The sequence below is a fragment of the Ciconia boyciana genome, chromosome 4, assembly GCF_034638445.1.
Source record: "Ciconia boyciana chromosome 4, ASM3463844v1, whole genome shotgun sequence".
Taxonomy (NCBI): Eukaryota; Metazoa; Chordata; class Aves; order Ciconiiformes; family Ciconiidae; genus Ciconia; species Ciconia boyciana.
This window is the reverse complement of record NC_132937.1, coordinates 7967551-7983177: the sequence shown is the minus strand read 5'-3', so window position 1 is coordinate 7983177 and position 15627 is coordinate 7967551. Positions and strand designations below refer to the sequence as shown.

General features: G+C 40.7%; 1 protein-coding gene across 1 annotated transcript in view; it reads left to right on the top strand.

The window, feature by feature from the left end:
• The window catches only part of LOC140651122 (BDNF/NT-3 growth factors receptor-like), a 209422-nt gene that overhangs the window by 23182 nt on the left and 170613 nt on the right, over window positions 1-15627 (top strand). The window contains exons 5-6 of the mRNA XM_072860241.1: window positions 5679-5747; window positions 11351-11505. Coding sequence (XP_072716342.1) covers window positions 5679-5747; window positions 11351-11505 — 224 coding nt within the window. The remainder of the gene's footprint in view (window positions 1-5678; window positions 5748-11350; window positions 11506-15627) is intronic.

The window sequence follows — 15627 nt, the reverse complement described above, 5'->3', positions numbered from 1 at the left end:
CTTTGTCCCCCGTGGTTGATTCTAACCAAAACTGATATAGGTGAATAGGTTTTGTGAAAAATGGCCATTGGGCAGAACATAGAGACCCTATTAGGGGTCCTGCTTAGGGGAAAAGTATCATGGTGCACATATGTCCTGTTGGGCACTAGAGAATCCATGTGGACAAGATGTCTTTAAAATACTTCAGCTATAGGAAAAGCTTCAACTGGAGCACACAATAAAACATGGAATACATATCTGTTGGTATGCAAGCTTTATTAAAACTCTAGTTCATGAAACTGCTTGTTAGAAACAAATTAAGCTGACTGACATCTGTTACGTTGATGTACATGCAATCCTAATTCAGAAGAAGGTTATGAACTAGGAGCTTGTCCAGTCTGATACTATGGTTTCTTTGTTGGGGAATTAGTAATCTTAGCAGACACAGGATAAGCCCAGATAAGACTGAAAATAGTAAGTGGCACCACCTTCTCTATATATACGTGACAAAGCAGTTAGTATGGAGACATCTTTTGCCTAGGCTGATCTATTATCCCTGCAAAAAATGCATTTGTTTGTTTTCACTGGGAAGTCTTGATGCATGTTAAAATGTTTCTGAAAACCCTGGTGAATCATTGCTTGTTGTCATCAGCAATAAAACTCCTGTTGACTGCACTGGGAATGAAATGCAGATGCTGTTGTGGTTGTGACAGTGAAAACTATTAAAAGCTAAAATAATTTTGCTTTGCCAGAGTGACTTCTGAGTACAGATCCTTGAGAAGTCTTACATTTTATTTTAAAACATCAGTTTGTCATTATTTCATAAAGAAAATGGAAACTCCAGCCACTTTTCTGAATACTGATGCAAATGTATGAGCTTTAATTTTGCTAGTGATACTATTATAGTTTTCTTTTTCTTACATGAGAAGTCTTTTAATGTAGTTAAGAAGCTTTATTATAAGAATATAGCATTTATTTTATGAATCATATAAGAATATAGAATTATAAGGAACTTAACACATATTTCCTTAAGCCTTTTCTTTGTCATTACCTTCTTTTCTCAGCCAAAATTCTGTAGCCCAAATATCTTTCTAGAGTTATGTATGATGACAAGACGAGTAAAATATAAACAATAGAAAGATAAATGCTCCAATAGATACCACTTAAATGTAATTAATAGCCTTGCTTATCCAATTCTGCTATTCTCATTGACCTCAGACTCAAATTAGTCAACAGACATGTTTAGCAAGCTATTAAACAGTCCTAGTTTAGTAGTGCTGTAATTTATAAGATCATCTGCTGCTAAAAATAATTTTAATAGACCTGATTAATACACGTGCACAATATTCTGTCAACACCTTTAAATACAGAAATAAATTTCACAGCAAGTGTGTTTTCCTAAAACATTAAAAAATAGTTATTGTTATGTACCAGGCTGTGTATAATTGTGTCGCCGAATCATAGATTCGTATACATTGTATACTTACAGCTCTAGGTATTAAAATGCATTCATATCTCTAGGCTGATTTGGTTTAGGAAAAGTAGCCAAATGTAACTATTTGAGACCTAGCTGCAGATTTTCCCTCATACGTGCACAGGCAATACAGGGCTGGCTCCAGCCATAGGCAGAGCAGGAGCCTGTAGAGGGAGACTGAGCATAGCATAATGGCCACGACCATTTCTTCAACTCTTCCCTCCCATTCTCCTTAGATCTGTTCCCTCCTCTTCTTTCTTGCCTCTCCTTGCCAGGAGCAGTGTAGGCAGTATAGTGGCATAGTGACTGTTGTGTGTTAACCCCAGTAGGCAGGTAAGAACCACACAGCCACTCACTCCCCCCCCCCCCCCCAGTGGGATGGGGGAAGAGGAAAGGAAGAGTAAAAGCAAGAAAACTTTGGGGTCGAGATAAAAATAGTTTAATATGTGAAGGAGAAGTGGAAGAAGACAGAAAGAAAAAAACAAGTGATGCAAAGGCAATCACTCACCACCTCCCACGGATAGACTGATGCCCAGCCAGTTCCCAAGCAAAAGATGGCTAACCTCCTAAAACCCCTCCTCTCCCTTTTTATTGCTGAGCATGATGTTATATGGCATGGAATATCTCTTTGGTCAGTTTGGGTAATTTGCCTGGCTGTGTCCCCTCCCAACCTCTTGCACACCCCCAATCTATTCACTGGGGGGGGCAGAGTGAAAAACAGAGAAGGCCTTGACACTGTGCAAACACTGTTCAACAATAGCTGAAACATTAGTGTGTTATCAGCAGCGTTTTGGTCACAAATCTAAAACACAGCGCCATACCAGCTGCTATGAAGAAAATATAACTCCATCCCAGCCAGACCCAGTACAGTGACATTGCAATGTAAAGCTGCACCTGTGTTGCTAGCTATGTGAATATTTATGCAGCTGCTTAGGCCACTCTTGCACTCCCTATGTTGCAACAGGTATGCTTTTAGCTGTATTAGGTCTAGCTACTTTAAAGTGGGCTTGATATTCATATGTAAAATACAGTCGTGCTTTTGACTGCGTGCTGGTCTTATCCTTAGGTATAGCTCTGGAGCCAGACTCTGTACTCCACACCTTTTTTTTTTTTTTTTTTTTTTTAAAAAAAGGCTTTTGAAGCCCAGATGAATTGTCTTTGGGCTGCTCACCACAATCTGTGTGTGTGTGTGTGCGCGTGCGCACGTGTATGCGCGCACGTGTGTGTAATTGAATTGGTGAACTAATTTATATTCTCTTTCCATGGAAGTGGATGAGTGATCATTGCCTAGTCTGTAATAAGTTGGTCCATGTTTTTTCACTTAACATGGATTAAAGAGACCATAACAGGCATCTTTATAATCAATATAAAGTGCTCAGTTTATGAAAAATATATATAACAGTAAATTTACTGTCAAAGTATAGTTTAAGGTAATAAATCAATAACAGTGGTCTGAAAAATTTCTGTTGAATTATTCGCCAACTTGAAAAACCTTAAGGTGCTAAACTACATGGAGGAAAAGGCTACAGTCATAAAGTACTAAATGTGTCAACCCATGACCAAGAATATAGGAACAGGATTTTTTTGTTACTGTTTTTACTGCTTCCTACTTCCTTTGTCTGGTATATAGCAAGCACAACTGGTAAAAATCTGAAAAGACAATTAAACCTATTGAGTTATTTTGGTTTTTCACAACTGGATTTGTTAAAATAATAATTCTTTATTCTTTTGATAATTTTGCTTGAATTAATAGTTCCAGTTCCTCACTGGCTCATGCAGTCATTTATACCTGCGTTAAGTGTTCAGAAAGTAACATACTCACTGATATTTGGACAGTAAGTCTGGCTTATGAATTTAAATCAAGTAAGGGCTATTCTTATGCCTAGGGGGTTGCAATTATTCTCCAAAAGCGATGAGTGGCCTGAAGCTAAATGACAACAAAATACAATTACGGCAACACTGAACAGTCTGCTGTCCAGTAGAGCTCATATCTCTTAATGAGGCAGCTCAGCTCCTCACAGAGAAATGGAGAATTAGATGACCATTAGTAAGTTAAGCAAGGAAGCATGTAACCAGCCAGGAGGAAATCCATAGGAAAAATGGGACTTCAGTCCTGTTCAGTCCTGCTCGTGAAGTAGTTAGGCTCTTATGTCCACTCCAGCTTACCAACAAAAAACCCTTTCCTGGAGTCAGTCTTTTTTTTTTTCTTTTTTTTTTAAGATTTTCTTAAAAAATATATTTTTAAGATCTTATCTTCTTAAGAGAAAAAGAGAGAAATACCATCTCATAGGATGGCTGGGGCTCTTACATAAGATGTTTGAAGCTCATTTTCAGATCTGTATTGTGATACTCTAGTATTTAGAAAGTGGGAGAGGGGTGATTTTCAAAGCCCCTTGGTCTGGAGTCAGAGCTTGAGCCTGGGCTTTCCCTTTTAGGGTGTCAGGGAAGATCACATGAAATGGAACAACTTCAGCTGGACAGAGATTTCCCTGAGACACCCATCATTTGATGGTTAGGGGGGAGTCCTGGTATGGAAGAGCGGGGTCCTCTGCTGTGCAGAAACCAAGATTTAAATCTTGTCCTCCCATGACCTGGAATACGTTGCCTTCCACTAGACTAGTAAGTGGCATGGGTACCTATCTGCAGGTAGAACCTGCTGTATATCTGGTTGTCCTTCAGGGAAGATGGGATTTAGTCACTGCAGGTAAGAGAAGCAGGCACTCGCCTCATTTGGGAATACCATGGGGGCATCTGTGTGTGCTGCTCAGCAGTGTCAGGACTGGATGGATTTTCTTTTGATGAGTGAGAATCACCTGTGGAGGGGTAAGATTTGACATGTTTTGTGTTGTCTCAGTGCTGGAGAGAAGAGCCCAATTTCATAGGAGGATTTAACTTCTTTCTTTCAGCCTCCCAACCTATTGTTTGTGAATATTAGGAAAAACATCATAGTTAGTTAACATATTGACTGGTTTTTACTTAACCACAACTTCTGTCCTACATGCAAATTGTACTTTAATTTTGACCATCAGGATCCACATGAGATGTTTCCACCAGCATCTACTGTAGGGCAGCTCAGTTGACCTGAATAATGAAACAGTAGCTCACCCATTTTGTTCTCACACATTAGGACCAGTCAGCTTGCAAACTGGAGCCATTGTTTGCTAGAAGGAATCAACAAAAGTATAGTAAATAAAATCTCTTAAAGATTCCATTCTAAATGTTTATAAAAGATGCAACTTGTATCCCCGTAATTTCTCTGAAAATTATCTTGTACTCAGAGATCAAGGGCTGAAAGTAGGGGGAGTAAACACTGTTTTTCAGTCAGGGGGCAGGGGGAAGAGATTTAATCCCTGTTTTAAATGCTATGCATCTTAAAATATGGAGCCCCTATGGCACCTCTATAATACCACATAAAACTCATGGTATTTTGGCTCATAATGCTGATTTGCACTACACTACTGGCAGTTTTACAGTTTACTGCTCTCACTATCTTTAATTTGTGGACTGATAAGACTATAGAAAACCAGCATTATTTTGGTTTGGAGAAAGCATTTTTGTAAGCCTGGGAAGGGGAGCATTTCTGATTCAGATGAGCATTTCTTTGCATAATGGGAGAGGACGTTTCACTTAATTACCACTGGAAACTGTAAATGCTTAATTGACATAAAAAAGCCCAATATAGGCATTTTACATTTTTCCTTTTGATCTTTCCTGTGGGTGCATATTGCACATGTAATTTGAACATAATAACTAAAAGTCTCTGATGTGGATGTGTGCTAGTATGTGAGTACAGAGTTTGGTGCAGTATCAAAGAAAAGGATACCATTCACTTTACCATTACATGATACCACTTACATAACCATTTCACTTATGAATAAATTAAGCATATAATGAACACCTGGACTTTACATAATACTTGTGAAACACAATTAAATCTGCAGCTTTTCTGTAATGAACACAGGTGCTTTAAGTGAAAATATTGACCCCCTGTTGAGTCCGATTTTAAAGAATGTATTTAACTTCAGACACAGGCTGGATTCAAATCCTTGAAACCCATCAAACTGTAAAAAGAGACTGGGCACTATTCCTTTCCCACTGAAGTTAAAGGAATAAGAGCTTTTTAGAGCTGGTTTGGGCTCTTCATTTTTTTTTGAGACACACAAACTGTATTGGGAGTGTAAGAAGAAGCAGCCCTAATTAATACAATTTTTCTGTTTTCCCATAGCAATTTATCCAGAAACAAGCTCTCAAGTTTGTCCAAGAAGCCTTTTCGCCATCTGGGTTTGTCTGATCTGTAAGTTGTCATTTTTAAAAATAAAGTTTATTTGTGGCTAGCAATGAAAGAACAGGACTTTGAAATTTGTTCTTCTGAAGCTACAGGTCTATCAAATATTAGAAACTAAATTCTGATCCAAAGAAGGCAGCAAATATGTTGCCAGTGACATAAGTGCAGGAAGATTTTAATTCCAAGCCTTCAGAAAAGTTCAAGTGTATGTTTTAACATAAATTTTTAGTTCAAAATAGCCTTTTCCCTTCAACTTTAAAATACTTTTTATGAGATTATTTCACACAAAACTACTGGTGCTTGTATTAAATATTTGAGCTAGTAAAAAATACAGCCATCTACAGATCATAGAATCATAGAATGGTTTGGGTCGGAAGGGACCTTTAAAGATCATCTAGCCCAACCCCCCTGCCAGGGGGCAGGGACATCTTCAACTAGATCAGGTTGCTCAAAGCCCCATCCAACCTGGCCTTGAACACTTCCAATGATGGGGCATCCACAACTTCTCTGGGCAACCTGTTCCAGTGTCTCACCACCCTCACAGTAAAGAATTTCTTCCTTATGTCCAATCTAAATCTACCCTCTTTCAGTTTAAAACCATTACCCCTCGTCCTATCACTACACTCCCTGATAAAGAGTCCCTCCCCATCTTTCCTGTAGGCCCCTTTTAAGTACTGGAAGGCCACAATAAGGTCTTCCCGGAGCCTTCTCTTCTCCAGGCTAAACAACTCCAACTTCCTCAGCCTGCCCTCATAGAGGAGGTGCTCCAGCCCTCTGATCATTTTTGTGGCCCTCCTCTGGACCCACTCTAACAGGTCCATGTCTTTCTTATGCTAGGGGCCTCAGACCTGAACACAGCACTCCAGGTGGAGTCTCACAAGAGCAGAGTAGAGGGGGAGAATCACCTCCCTCGACCTGCTAGCCACACTTCTTTTGATGCAGCCCAGGATACGATTGGCTTTCTGGGCTGTGAGCGCACATTGCTGGCTCATATTCAGTTTTTCATCCACCAGTACCCCCAAGTCCTTCTCTGCAGGGCTGCTCTCAATCCACTCATCGCCCAGCCTGTATCCATGTTTGGGATTGCCCCAACCCAGGTGCAGGACCTTGCCCTTGGCCTTGTTGAACTTCATGAGGTTTGCATGGGCCCATTGCTCAAGCCTGTCAAGGTCCCTCTGGATGGCATCCCTTCCCTCTAGAGTATCAACTGCACCACTCAGCTTGGTGTCATCTGCAAACTTGCTGAGGGTGCGCTCGATCCCACTGTCCATGTTCCTGACAAAGATGTTAAATAATACTGGTCCTGATACAGACCCCTGAGTGACACCACTCATCACTGGTCTCCCCCTGGACATCGAGCCGTTGACCGCAACTCTTTGAGTGTGGCCATCCAGCCAATTCCTTATCCATCGAGTGGTCCACCCGTCAAATTAATGTCTCTCCATTTTAGTGACATCTTCAAATGAAATCTTTATCTCGTATTCTTATATCATATTGGCTCCACAGCTGCTATGCTTGTGGTTAGCTATTGAACAATATTTTTGTTTTCTCAAATTCTTTGAGTTTCATTGTAATGCTTCATTTGGTAATGAAGCATTTGTAAACATATATTTGTTGATTGTTTTAACATTACATTTTTATTCTGTGTTCTTTCAAGCAGAACTTCTATATTAGTATACATTCCAAAATTATGTAATCAAAGGGTAAAAAAGGAGAAAAGAGGATGTAGCATGCCTGCGTGGCAGATATTGTTGTATCTTATTTGTTTTGTTAAATTTGGGGCTCACAGAAAAGGTAGAGTTTTTTAATGACTTTGTGATTGGGGGTATTGGCACAGATAATGAGTCAGGCAGAATTTGTCTTTTGTATAAAGCTCTGATTAGTGGTTCTTCACACTGACTTCTCTCAGAAGAATTTCTAAGGCCTGGAGTTGTGCTGCTGTGTCAAAAGCATAAGAGAAGTGATTGTCTTGTGCAGTCTTTGCTAATATGTGGGACTGCACAGAGCCCGCAAGAGCTTTAGGAGGGACAGAGTTGCAGGGGGACAAACAGAGGCTGCTCTCCTGGAGCTCAGAGCAGGGTCAGAAGTAGCCTGAAGCACCAGCCCAGGAATTGCAACACCAGCATTGAAATCCTCAGCCTTTTCTGGTGTATGTTGTTATTTCAGCACGTGAGAAATGAAGTGAACAAATCCCAGTGCTGCAAACAAGGTTATGCCCCTTAGGTATGTTTTGTTGATAATTAAGTTGGTATAATCATTTTCCTTGCAGTCCAAGAAATATCGTTTGCTGGAATTTTCTTTTGTAACTTGGTGATCGCTGAGCACTCTGATGGAAAGACTAGCTAGTTGCAGAGCACTCTTGTTGCCATATGCCCTGCGTGGGTTTGTTGCTTCTGAAGTCCCAGTTTCTTCATATGCCATATCCAGTCTGTGCCAAAAAGCCAATGGAAGTGTGTACTTGGCTGTAACTTCTATATTTTGTAGTTGTCTTTGCCCCCTGGACTGCAGAAATGTAAGAGTGAATATGCTCTAGCTTAGGAGATGTGTAAAAAAAGGAAGTGACAGCATTTTTAAAGGCATATTCTGCTCTGAGTTCTGTTGGTGCTTTCTTGAAATTAGTCTGCTGCCTTTAAAAGTTTTATTCTGAAGTACAGATCAGGCCATTCTTGAACCTCTCTGTCTTAGGTGAACAGTTTATTTCAGGTTGTGGGTGAAGTGGGTGCTTATTAGATTTTTGAAGGAGAACAAAGTCAAATCCCTACATACCTGTTCACTGAGATGATGTAAGAAATTGCTGATCTTTTTGAAGAAGTTGGTTTGTTCCTGGGCAGAAGGAAAGAAAAAAGGACTTGGGACAGAGAATGACAGAATCAAACATTATAAATATGTGACAGGAATAATGGGAATGAATTTGATGAGGTAGGGAAATAGCACTTATTGGCAAAACATCTGGCTGATGCAAAGTAAGTGCAAATACATTTATATTGTTAATATTGGAATTAAACAACGGACATTCAGTGTCATGGGAGTAGAAGCAGAGGAAATGGTTACTGGGAGTGAGCCAGACACGGGAAAAATGGATGTTGTGAAGATTGAACTGATTAATATTTGAGGTATGGAGGCAATGTGTGATGGGGCCCAAGCTGAGAGAGAGATAGGATATAAAACTGAGATAGGGGCTTGGGAAAGAGTGAGACAGTAGAGATGAAAAAACAAATGAAAGTTAGGAAAGTTATGCAAACAAAGATTGCAATAAAGTGGGATAAATAGAAGTGGGGGAAGGGAAAGAAAGGGGGGGAGCTGAGCCTGAAGGGTGGAAAAGCAGGGATAAAAACAGAATCAGTTGAGCAATTCTGTTGATAAGAGGAGGGAAGGAAGAGTATTGGAGGGGGAATCTAAGAGGAGAATGATGCTATAAATAGCTTCTGAGGAGCTTGTTCTAAATCTGACAAGCAAGTGTCCTGTTGGTAGCACACTTTTAAAGCAAAACATAAATGGATGAAAAATTCAGACTAGGGTGAAGTAGGAAAAATTATCCAGATACTGCAGAGAAGGAATGACACTTTGAAAGGCTTCCTCTTTTAGAACAAACCAGCTACAGATGTAAAATAACAGCAAACAAGATAAAGTCCTGTAATTTCCTTCTACCAAGTCAGATTTTCTTTCACGCAAAAGTATGTGGAGGGCCATCATAGCACTATCCAGCATCCTGCCTATGATGTGCCTGGCTCCTCAGGTGGGGTTAACACAATTTAAAACAATGGAAGAAAAGGATTGCTCAGCCACATTTCAAGGGAGATTTCTCCTTTAAAGGGAAGTTATTGATGAAACAGAAAATCAAAAGTAAATCTTGCTGTTTGGAAAATGCCCATTGTAGGTTTTGACCCACTGGATCCTAATGTTCATATTCTGTCTTGCTATATTGGGAGTACACGGCAAGGTTTTGGTAGCAGGGGGGCTGCAGGGGTGGCCTCTATGAGATGAGGCCAGTGGCTGCCCCTGTTGCCAGATAGAGCCAGTTCCAGCTGGCTTGGCAACGAACCCACCGTAGGCCAAAGCTGAGCCAATCAGCAAAGCTGGTGGTGCCTCTGTGAAAACATATTTAAGAAAGGGCAAAAACGCCAAAGAGGCAGAGGAGGAGAGAAAAAAAAAAAAAAAGGTGAGAAACAGCAGTGTGAACACCAAGGTCAGAGAAGAAGGAAGGGGAGGAGGTGCTCCAGGCACTGGAGCAGAGATTCCCCTGCAGTCCATGGAGAGGACTACAGTGGAGCACGTATTTGCCTGCAGCCCGTGGAAGAGACCATGCCAGAGCAGGTATTCACACTGCAGCCTGTGGAGGACCCCACGCTGGAGCAGCTGGATGTTTCCTGAAGGAATTGCAGCCTGTGGAGAAGCCATGCTGGAGCAGATTTTTTTTCCTGAAGGACTGCAGCCCATGGAAAGGACCCATGCTGGAGCAGAGGAAAAGTGTGAGGAGGAAAGAGCGGCAGAAAGGAACTGTTATGTACTGACTGTAACCCCCCCATCCCCCCTGTGACACTTGAAGCAGAGTGGGTAGAGAAGTTCTTGTCCATGCAGTAGTGCTGTGAAAGTCCAGCAGGGGAACAGGTTGCTTCTCTAAGAAGCTGAGTATTTCATGATTATTTGCACGCTCATATCCTCAGGAGGCAGCCTCAAGCATTTATGAGTACAGATTTTATGAGCAACTTGAATTTAGTTTCTGTACATCAAAAACATTTGTGAAATTTTGGTAAGAATAATTGTTCTTGTAGTGAGATGCCTCAAGCAGTCACACATGCAGGCTTTATTGGACCTCATCTATGCTTTTAGGAGAAAAAATGAGATACTGGGTCATTCGTTAGCTAGGTATTGGGATGTTTCTGTTCATATTTCACTTGGGCTTTAATGCATTACATTTGTGTGTGGTTTAATTAAATTTTAAAATTAGAATTCAATAGATTTGCTAATCAGTGATTTAAATTTCATACAGCATACTATATAGCTAGATTATACTATACATTTCTGTTTCAGGGCCATTTTTTCAGTTAGTGTTTCTTCATGACATTACTTAGGGCTTTTACTGTGAGATTTTTCCAGGGTGATATACATGATGAATCTTTAAGGTTGTGTAAAATCCTTTTTTATGATTAGAATTAGAATTTGCCTATAATACATGACCGTTTGGCTCTATAAAGAATTTATCCACTTAACAGCAATAAACCTTTTCTGGAGTGGTCTTTCTGAGATAGCTGAGCAGAGTCTATCATACAAGAGAAGAATTTCTGATGTGTTTAGCTGCCATGAAATAAAATGGATCTCAGTGGAAAGCCAATTCTCCAGGCACTCCTGATTTACACCAGTGAATTGGAGATAGGAATTGAGCCCCCTGTGTGATCTCTCTGATCTGTGGCAGGGTGGATTCTTAGTTGGTGCAGACAGGGCTTCATTTTCTACAAAGAAACCGTATCTACTTACAGTTTGTACTGCATTGAGGTCTTTGATCCATACCTTTTTAAAGCAGAGTTCAACTTTTAGTTTTACCCACGAGTGCTTTGAAACTTTTTTCTATATGCATGATATGTTCTTAAGAAATAATTTGATTTTTGCTGTAGGATATTGGTGGACAATCCATTCAAGTGTTCCTGCGAAATTATGTGGATCAAGAAATTTCAAGAGACCAAGTTCTACAGAGAAACTCGGGATTTATATTGCATAGATGACAACATCAAGAGGACAGCCTTGCTGGATATGAAGGTCCCAAACTGCGGTAATACTCTTTTAACATAAAGTTCTTACTAAGATATCATGAGGAAGGAAAAATAAACATGCTTTTTGACAAGATACCTATCAAGATGACAACAGTGCTGCTAAAGGAAAAGGTTTTTGGGGGAAATATTAACCACTCACTGGTCTTTCATGCCACATGGAATAATTTTGGGAGCTTCACATAAAGCCTTTTGTTTTCCTTGAATCTTTAAAAACATACTGTTATTCAAGTGCAGGAAAACAGAACATCAATTACAGACAACACACAAGAATTATATAAAATGTATGTGCCTCTACTGAACAAAATAGTAGTGCTTCCAAGCTGAACAGACACAAGATTTTGCTTCCTTGAAATTTTTTTCAGATATCTGAGGTTAATGAAATCTTTCTTTTCCTTCAAAAATACAAACTCTACTGCTAGGACTACAGGAAGGAAATTCAGAAAAAACGTGCTTACTGAAAGAGAAAAAGTTAACAAATAGCTGGTTTTCACACAGATAAAAGTCTTTGCATAGGCCATGGAAAAGAGACATTACAAGCTTAGGTTTTTAGCATTTTGCAGGATATTATTTTCAGTTAGCTTATATAGATTTGGAAATGGTGGAAAAATGGTGTAACAATAAGGCCATCCCCTTTGTTTTTTGTATGCAACTTTAATTCCTGTATATAGTCCTGGGATAGCTGGTGGAAGATTTCACCTGATAGTTGAAGAGATACTCTTCCTCTGTGGATGGGGGCAGAGCTCAGGTGTTTCTGATGTGATGTGAAGCCTATTGAAGTGTGGAGTTTTCTTAGTGGGATGGGGTGCTGGGGTGCTCAGCAGCAGGCAGATAAGAAAAGAGCAGGGTTTCCTCACGGAGGACTGATTTGGATTGTGAAAGCTGTAAGCAAAGGTGAATGTCAGGAGGAACAAACAAATTCTACCTTTCTTCCTTCCATCATTGCCTACTGAGCGCCCTTCTCTCTGCTGGCTATACAGAGGGTGCAACACTGATTGCAGCCGCTGGCAGGTCAGAGCCATGGAGGGGACCTGCTGCGGACCCAATATGTGCTGCGTTTAATGACACTAATGCATAACCTGTTTTGGTGATCTTATGTACTGCAGGGTCTGATTTACCTGAAATGGGAGATGATACTTAGTTGAGCTAAATTGACCTGACCGGTTGCTCCGGCTGGATGGACTAGAAGGTAGATTCATCTGCCAGGTGTTGAAAGGTCTCCTGGTGGATTGAAATCAATTGACACAAAATGGGAGTGAAAGCATAGCCTCTTTTAATGTCCTTGTCTAGCATGTCTAGAAACTACTAGGTAGCTAGGATTTTCCTTTGAAAATTCTCAGTGTTAAATTCCCAGAATTAAATGTGTGAGACACTTCTTTCTCTTGAATTCTTTAGAATCTGCAGCCCCAGCAGACTTGTTTCTGACCTCTTGATGCTATGTAGATGCATATGTATACACATGTGCACGTCCTGTGGACATATCTTGATTAAAATACTTGGCATGAGAAGGGAAGGTGGCACTTCAAACTAGAGGGGGAAGAGGAGGAGGAAAGGTGCCCTTGACTGTGAGCATATATGACATTCAGACTGAAGTATCAGTATGTGGAATTTTGCATATGAGGAATGCACCTTTTGCTGAAGAACTGTGTGAATGTTAGCACAGACCTGCAAATTATTCCCACATTTGGTTTAATGTTAATTTACAGGATCCAAATATAACTAGACTTTATGCACTCTGTGTTTCTCTCTCTTTTTCTTTCCCCTACACCTCTTCTGGCGAGTTTTTCCCCTTAACTTACCTTTTCTGGTACGAACCAATGTAGGACATAGCTTTTTAATGAGAAGAGGTAGATAACAACACAGCCATTTCCTAGAGACAGAATAGGAAGTCCTTGGTGAAAACAAATGACAATCTTCATGAACAAGGCTTGTGTTCTGGAAGATATCTAAAAGATCCAATGCATAGCTGGCATGGCTGTTGCTTTCAGCATTTCTGTACATATTTTTCTTTGTTTAAAAGCACAAGACAGTTTCCAGAAAACCCAATGATGTAGTTGGTTTATTTAATTTCTAGCACAGTCTGAGAGGCTAGTAAGTATAACTGAAATAGAGGAAGAAGCCCCTTTTAGCTCCTTTGGATGTCAGGAGAAGTTTTAGGCATGCAGGCCTTTGTGAATTTTGTTAATGAAACATTTTCTAATTTTCTCTACTGATGAAATGGTTCATCCCATGTCAGGTTTGTTGATTTTTTGATCTTTATTTTTTTTTTAGGAACTAAGCAAACATACTCTTTTTTTTTTTTTTTCTTGCAGGTGTTAATTACTTCATAATGTAGAAAGTAGCCTGTATAGTATGTGTCATCTTGATAGGATGCCTCACTATAAATCTCTTACTGTGAAGTTGGAAGAGACCACTGTGGTTTCTTGGTCATAAGGCTCTGCTTTGTAGATAATTCATGTGAAAATTAGGAAGGAAATTTTAATTACTGTTTATATGGTAGAAATCATAGAAACATAGAATGGTTTGGGTTGGAAGGGACCTTTAAAGATCATCTAGTTCCAACACCCCTGCCATGGGCAGGGACATCTTTGACTAGACCAGGTTGCTTAAAGCCCCATCCAACCAGACCTTGAACACTTCCAATGATGGAGCATCCACAACTTCTCTGGGCAACCTGTTCCAGTGTCTTACCACCTTCATCATAAAAAATTTCTTCCTTGGCCTTGTTGAACTTCATGAGGTTTGCATGGGCCCATTGCTCAAGCCTGTCAAGGTCCCTCTGGATGGCATCCTTTTGTCCAGCGTATCAACTGCACCACTCAGCTTGGTGTTATCTGCAGACTTGCTGAGGGTGCACTCAATCCCACTGTTTATGTTGTTGATGAAGATATTAAATAGTATTGGTCCCAGTATGGACCCTTGAGGGACACCACTTGTTACTGGTTTCCATTTGGACATTGAGCCGGTGACTGTAACTCTTTGGACGCAGCCATCCAGCCAGTTCCTTATCCATCTAACAGTCCATCTATCAAACCCATATTTCTCCAATTAAGTGTCAAGGATGTTGTGGGGGGACCATATCAAAGGCCTTACAGAAGTCAAGGTAGATGACATCCATAGCTCTTCCCACTGATGCAGTCCCTCTGTCGTAGAAGGCTACTAGATTAGTCAGGCACACTTTGCCCTTGGTGAAGCCCTGTTGGCTCTCTAATCACCTCCCTGCCTTCCATATATCTTGACATGTCTTCCAGGAGGATCTGTTCCATGATCTTACCGGGAATGGAGGTGACACTGACTGGTCAGTAGTTCCTAGGGACCTCCTTTTTACCCTTTTTAAAAATGGGTGGGATATTCCCTTTTTTCCAGTCACTGGGAACTTTGCCTGACTTTTCAAATATGATGGAGAGTGGCTTGGCAACTGCATCAGCCAATTCCCTCAGGACCCTGGGATGCATATCATCAGCTCCCATGGACTTGTGCATGTTCAGGTTCCTCAGGTGGTCTTGAACCTGATCTTCTCCTATGATGGGAGGGACTACGTTCCCCCAATACCTGCCTTGAGATTCAGGGACTTGATAGATGTGGGAAGAGCAATTACTGATGAAAACTGAAGCAAAAAAATTGTTGAGTACCTCAGCATTCTCCATGTCAGTTGTCACTAGTTCTCCTGTCTTATGTATCCCCCGGTACATTTTCTTTAATCTTTCTTTTCTGGCCAACGTACTTGTAGAAGCCCTTCTTATCATTCTTCTCATCCCTTGCCATATTCAGCTCCAGCTGTGCCTTAGCTTTCCTGATCCCATCTCTACACATCCAGGCAGTGTCCCTATATTCTTCCCAGGATACACATCCCTGGTTCCACTGCCTGTGCATTTCCTTCTTACACTGTACTTTGAGCAGGAGGTCCTTACTGAGCCATGCTGGTCTCCTGCCTTCCTTGTCTGACTTCTTACACATGAGAACTGAGAGCTTGAGAGCTCTTGCTCTCTAAGAAAAATGTCCTTAAAGAGCTGCCAGCTCTGTTCAGCTCCTTTATCCCTGAGGGCAGTTTCCCCAGGGGGTCCCATCTACTAATTCCTTAAACAACTGAAAGCTCACTCTCCTAAAATTCAGGGTCTTGACTT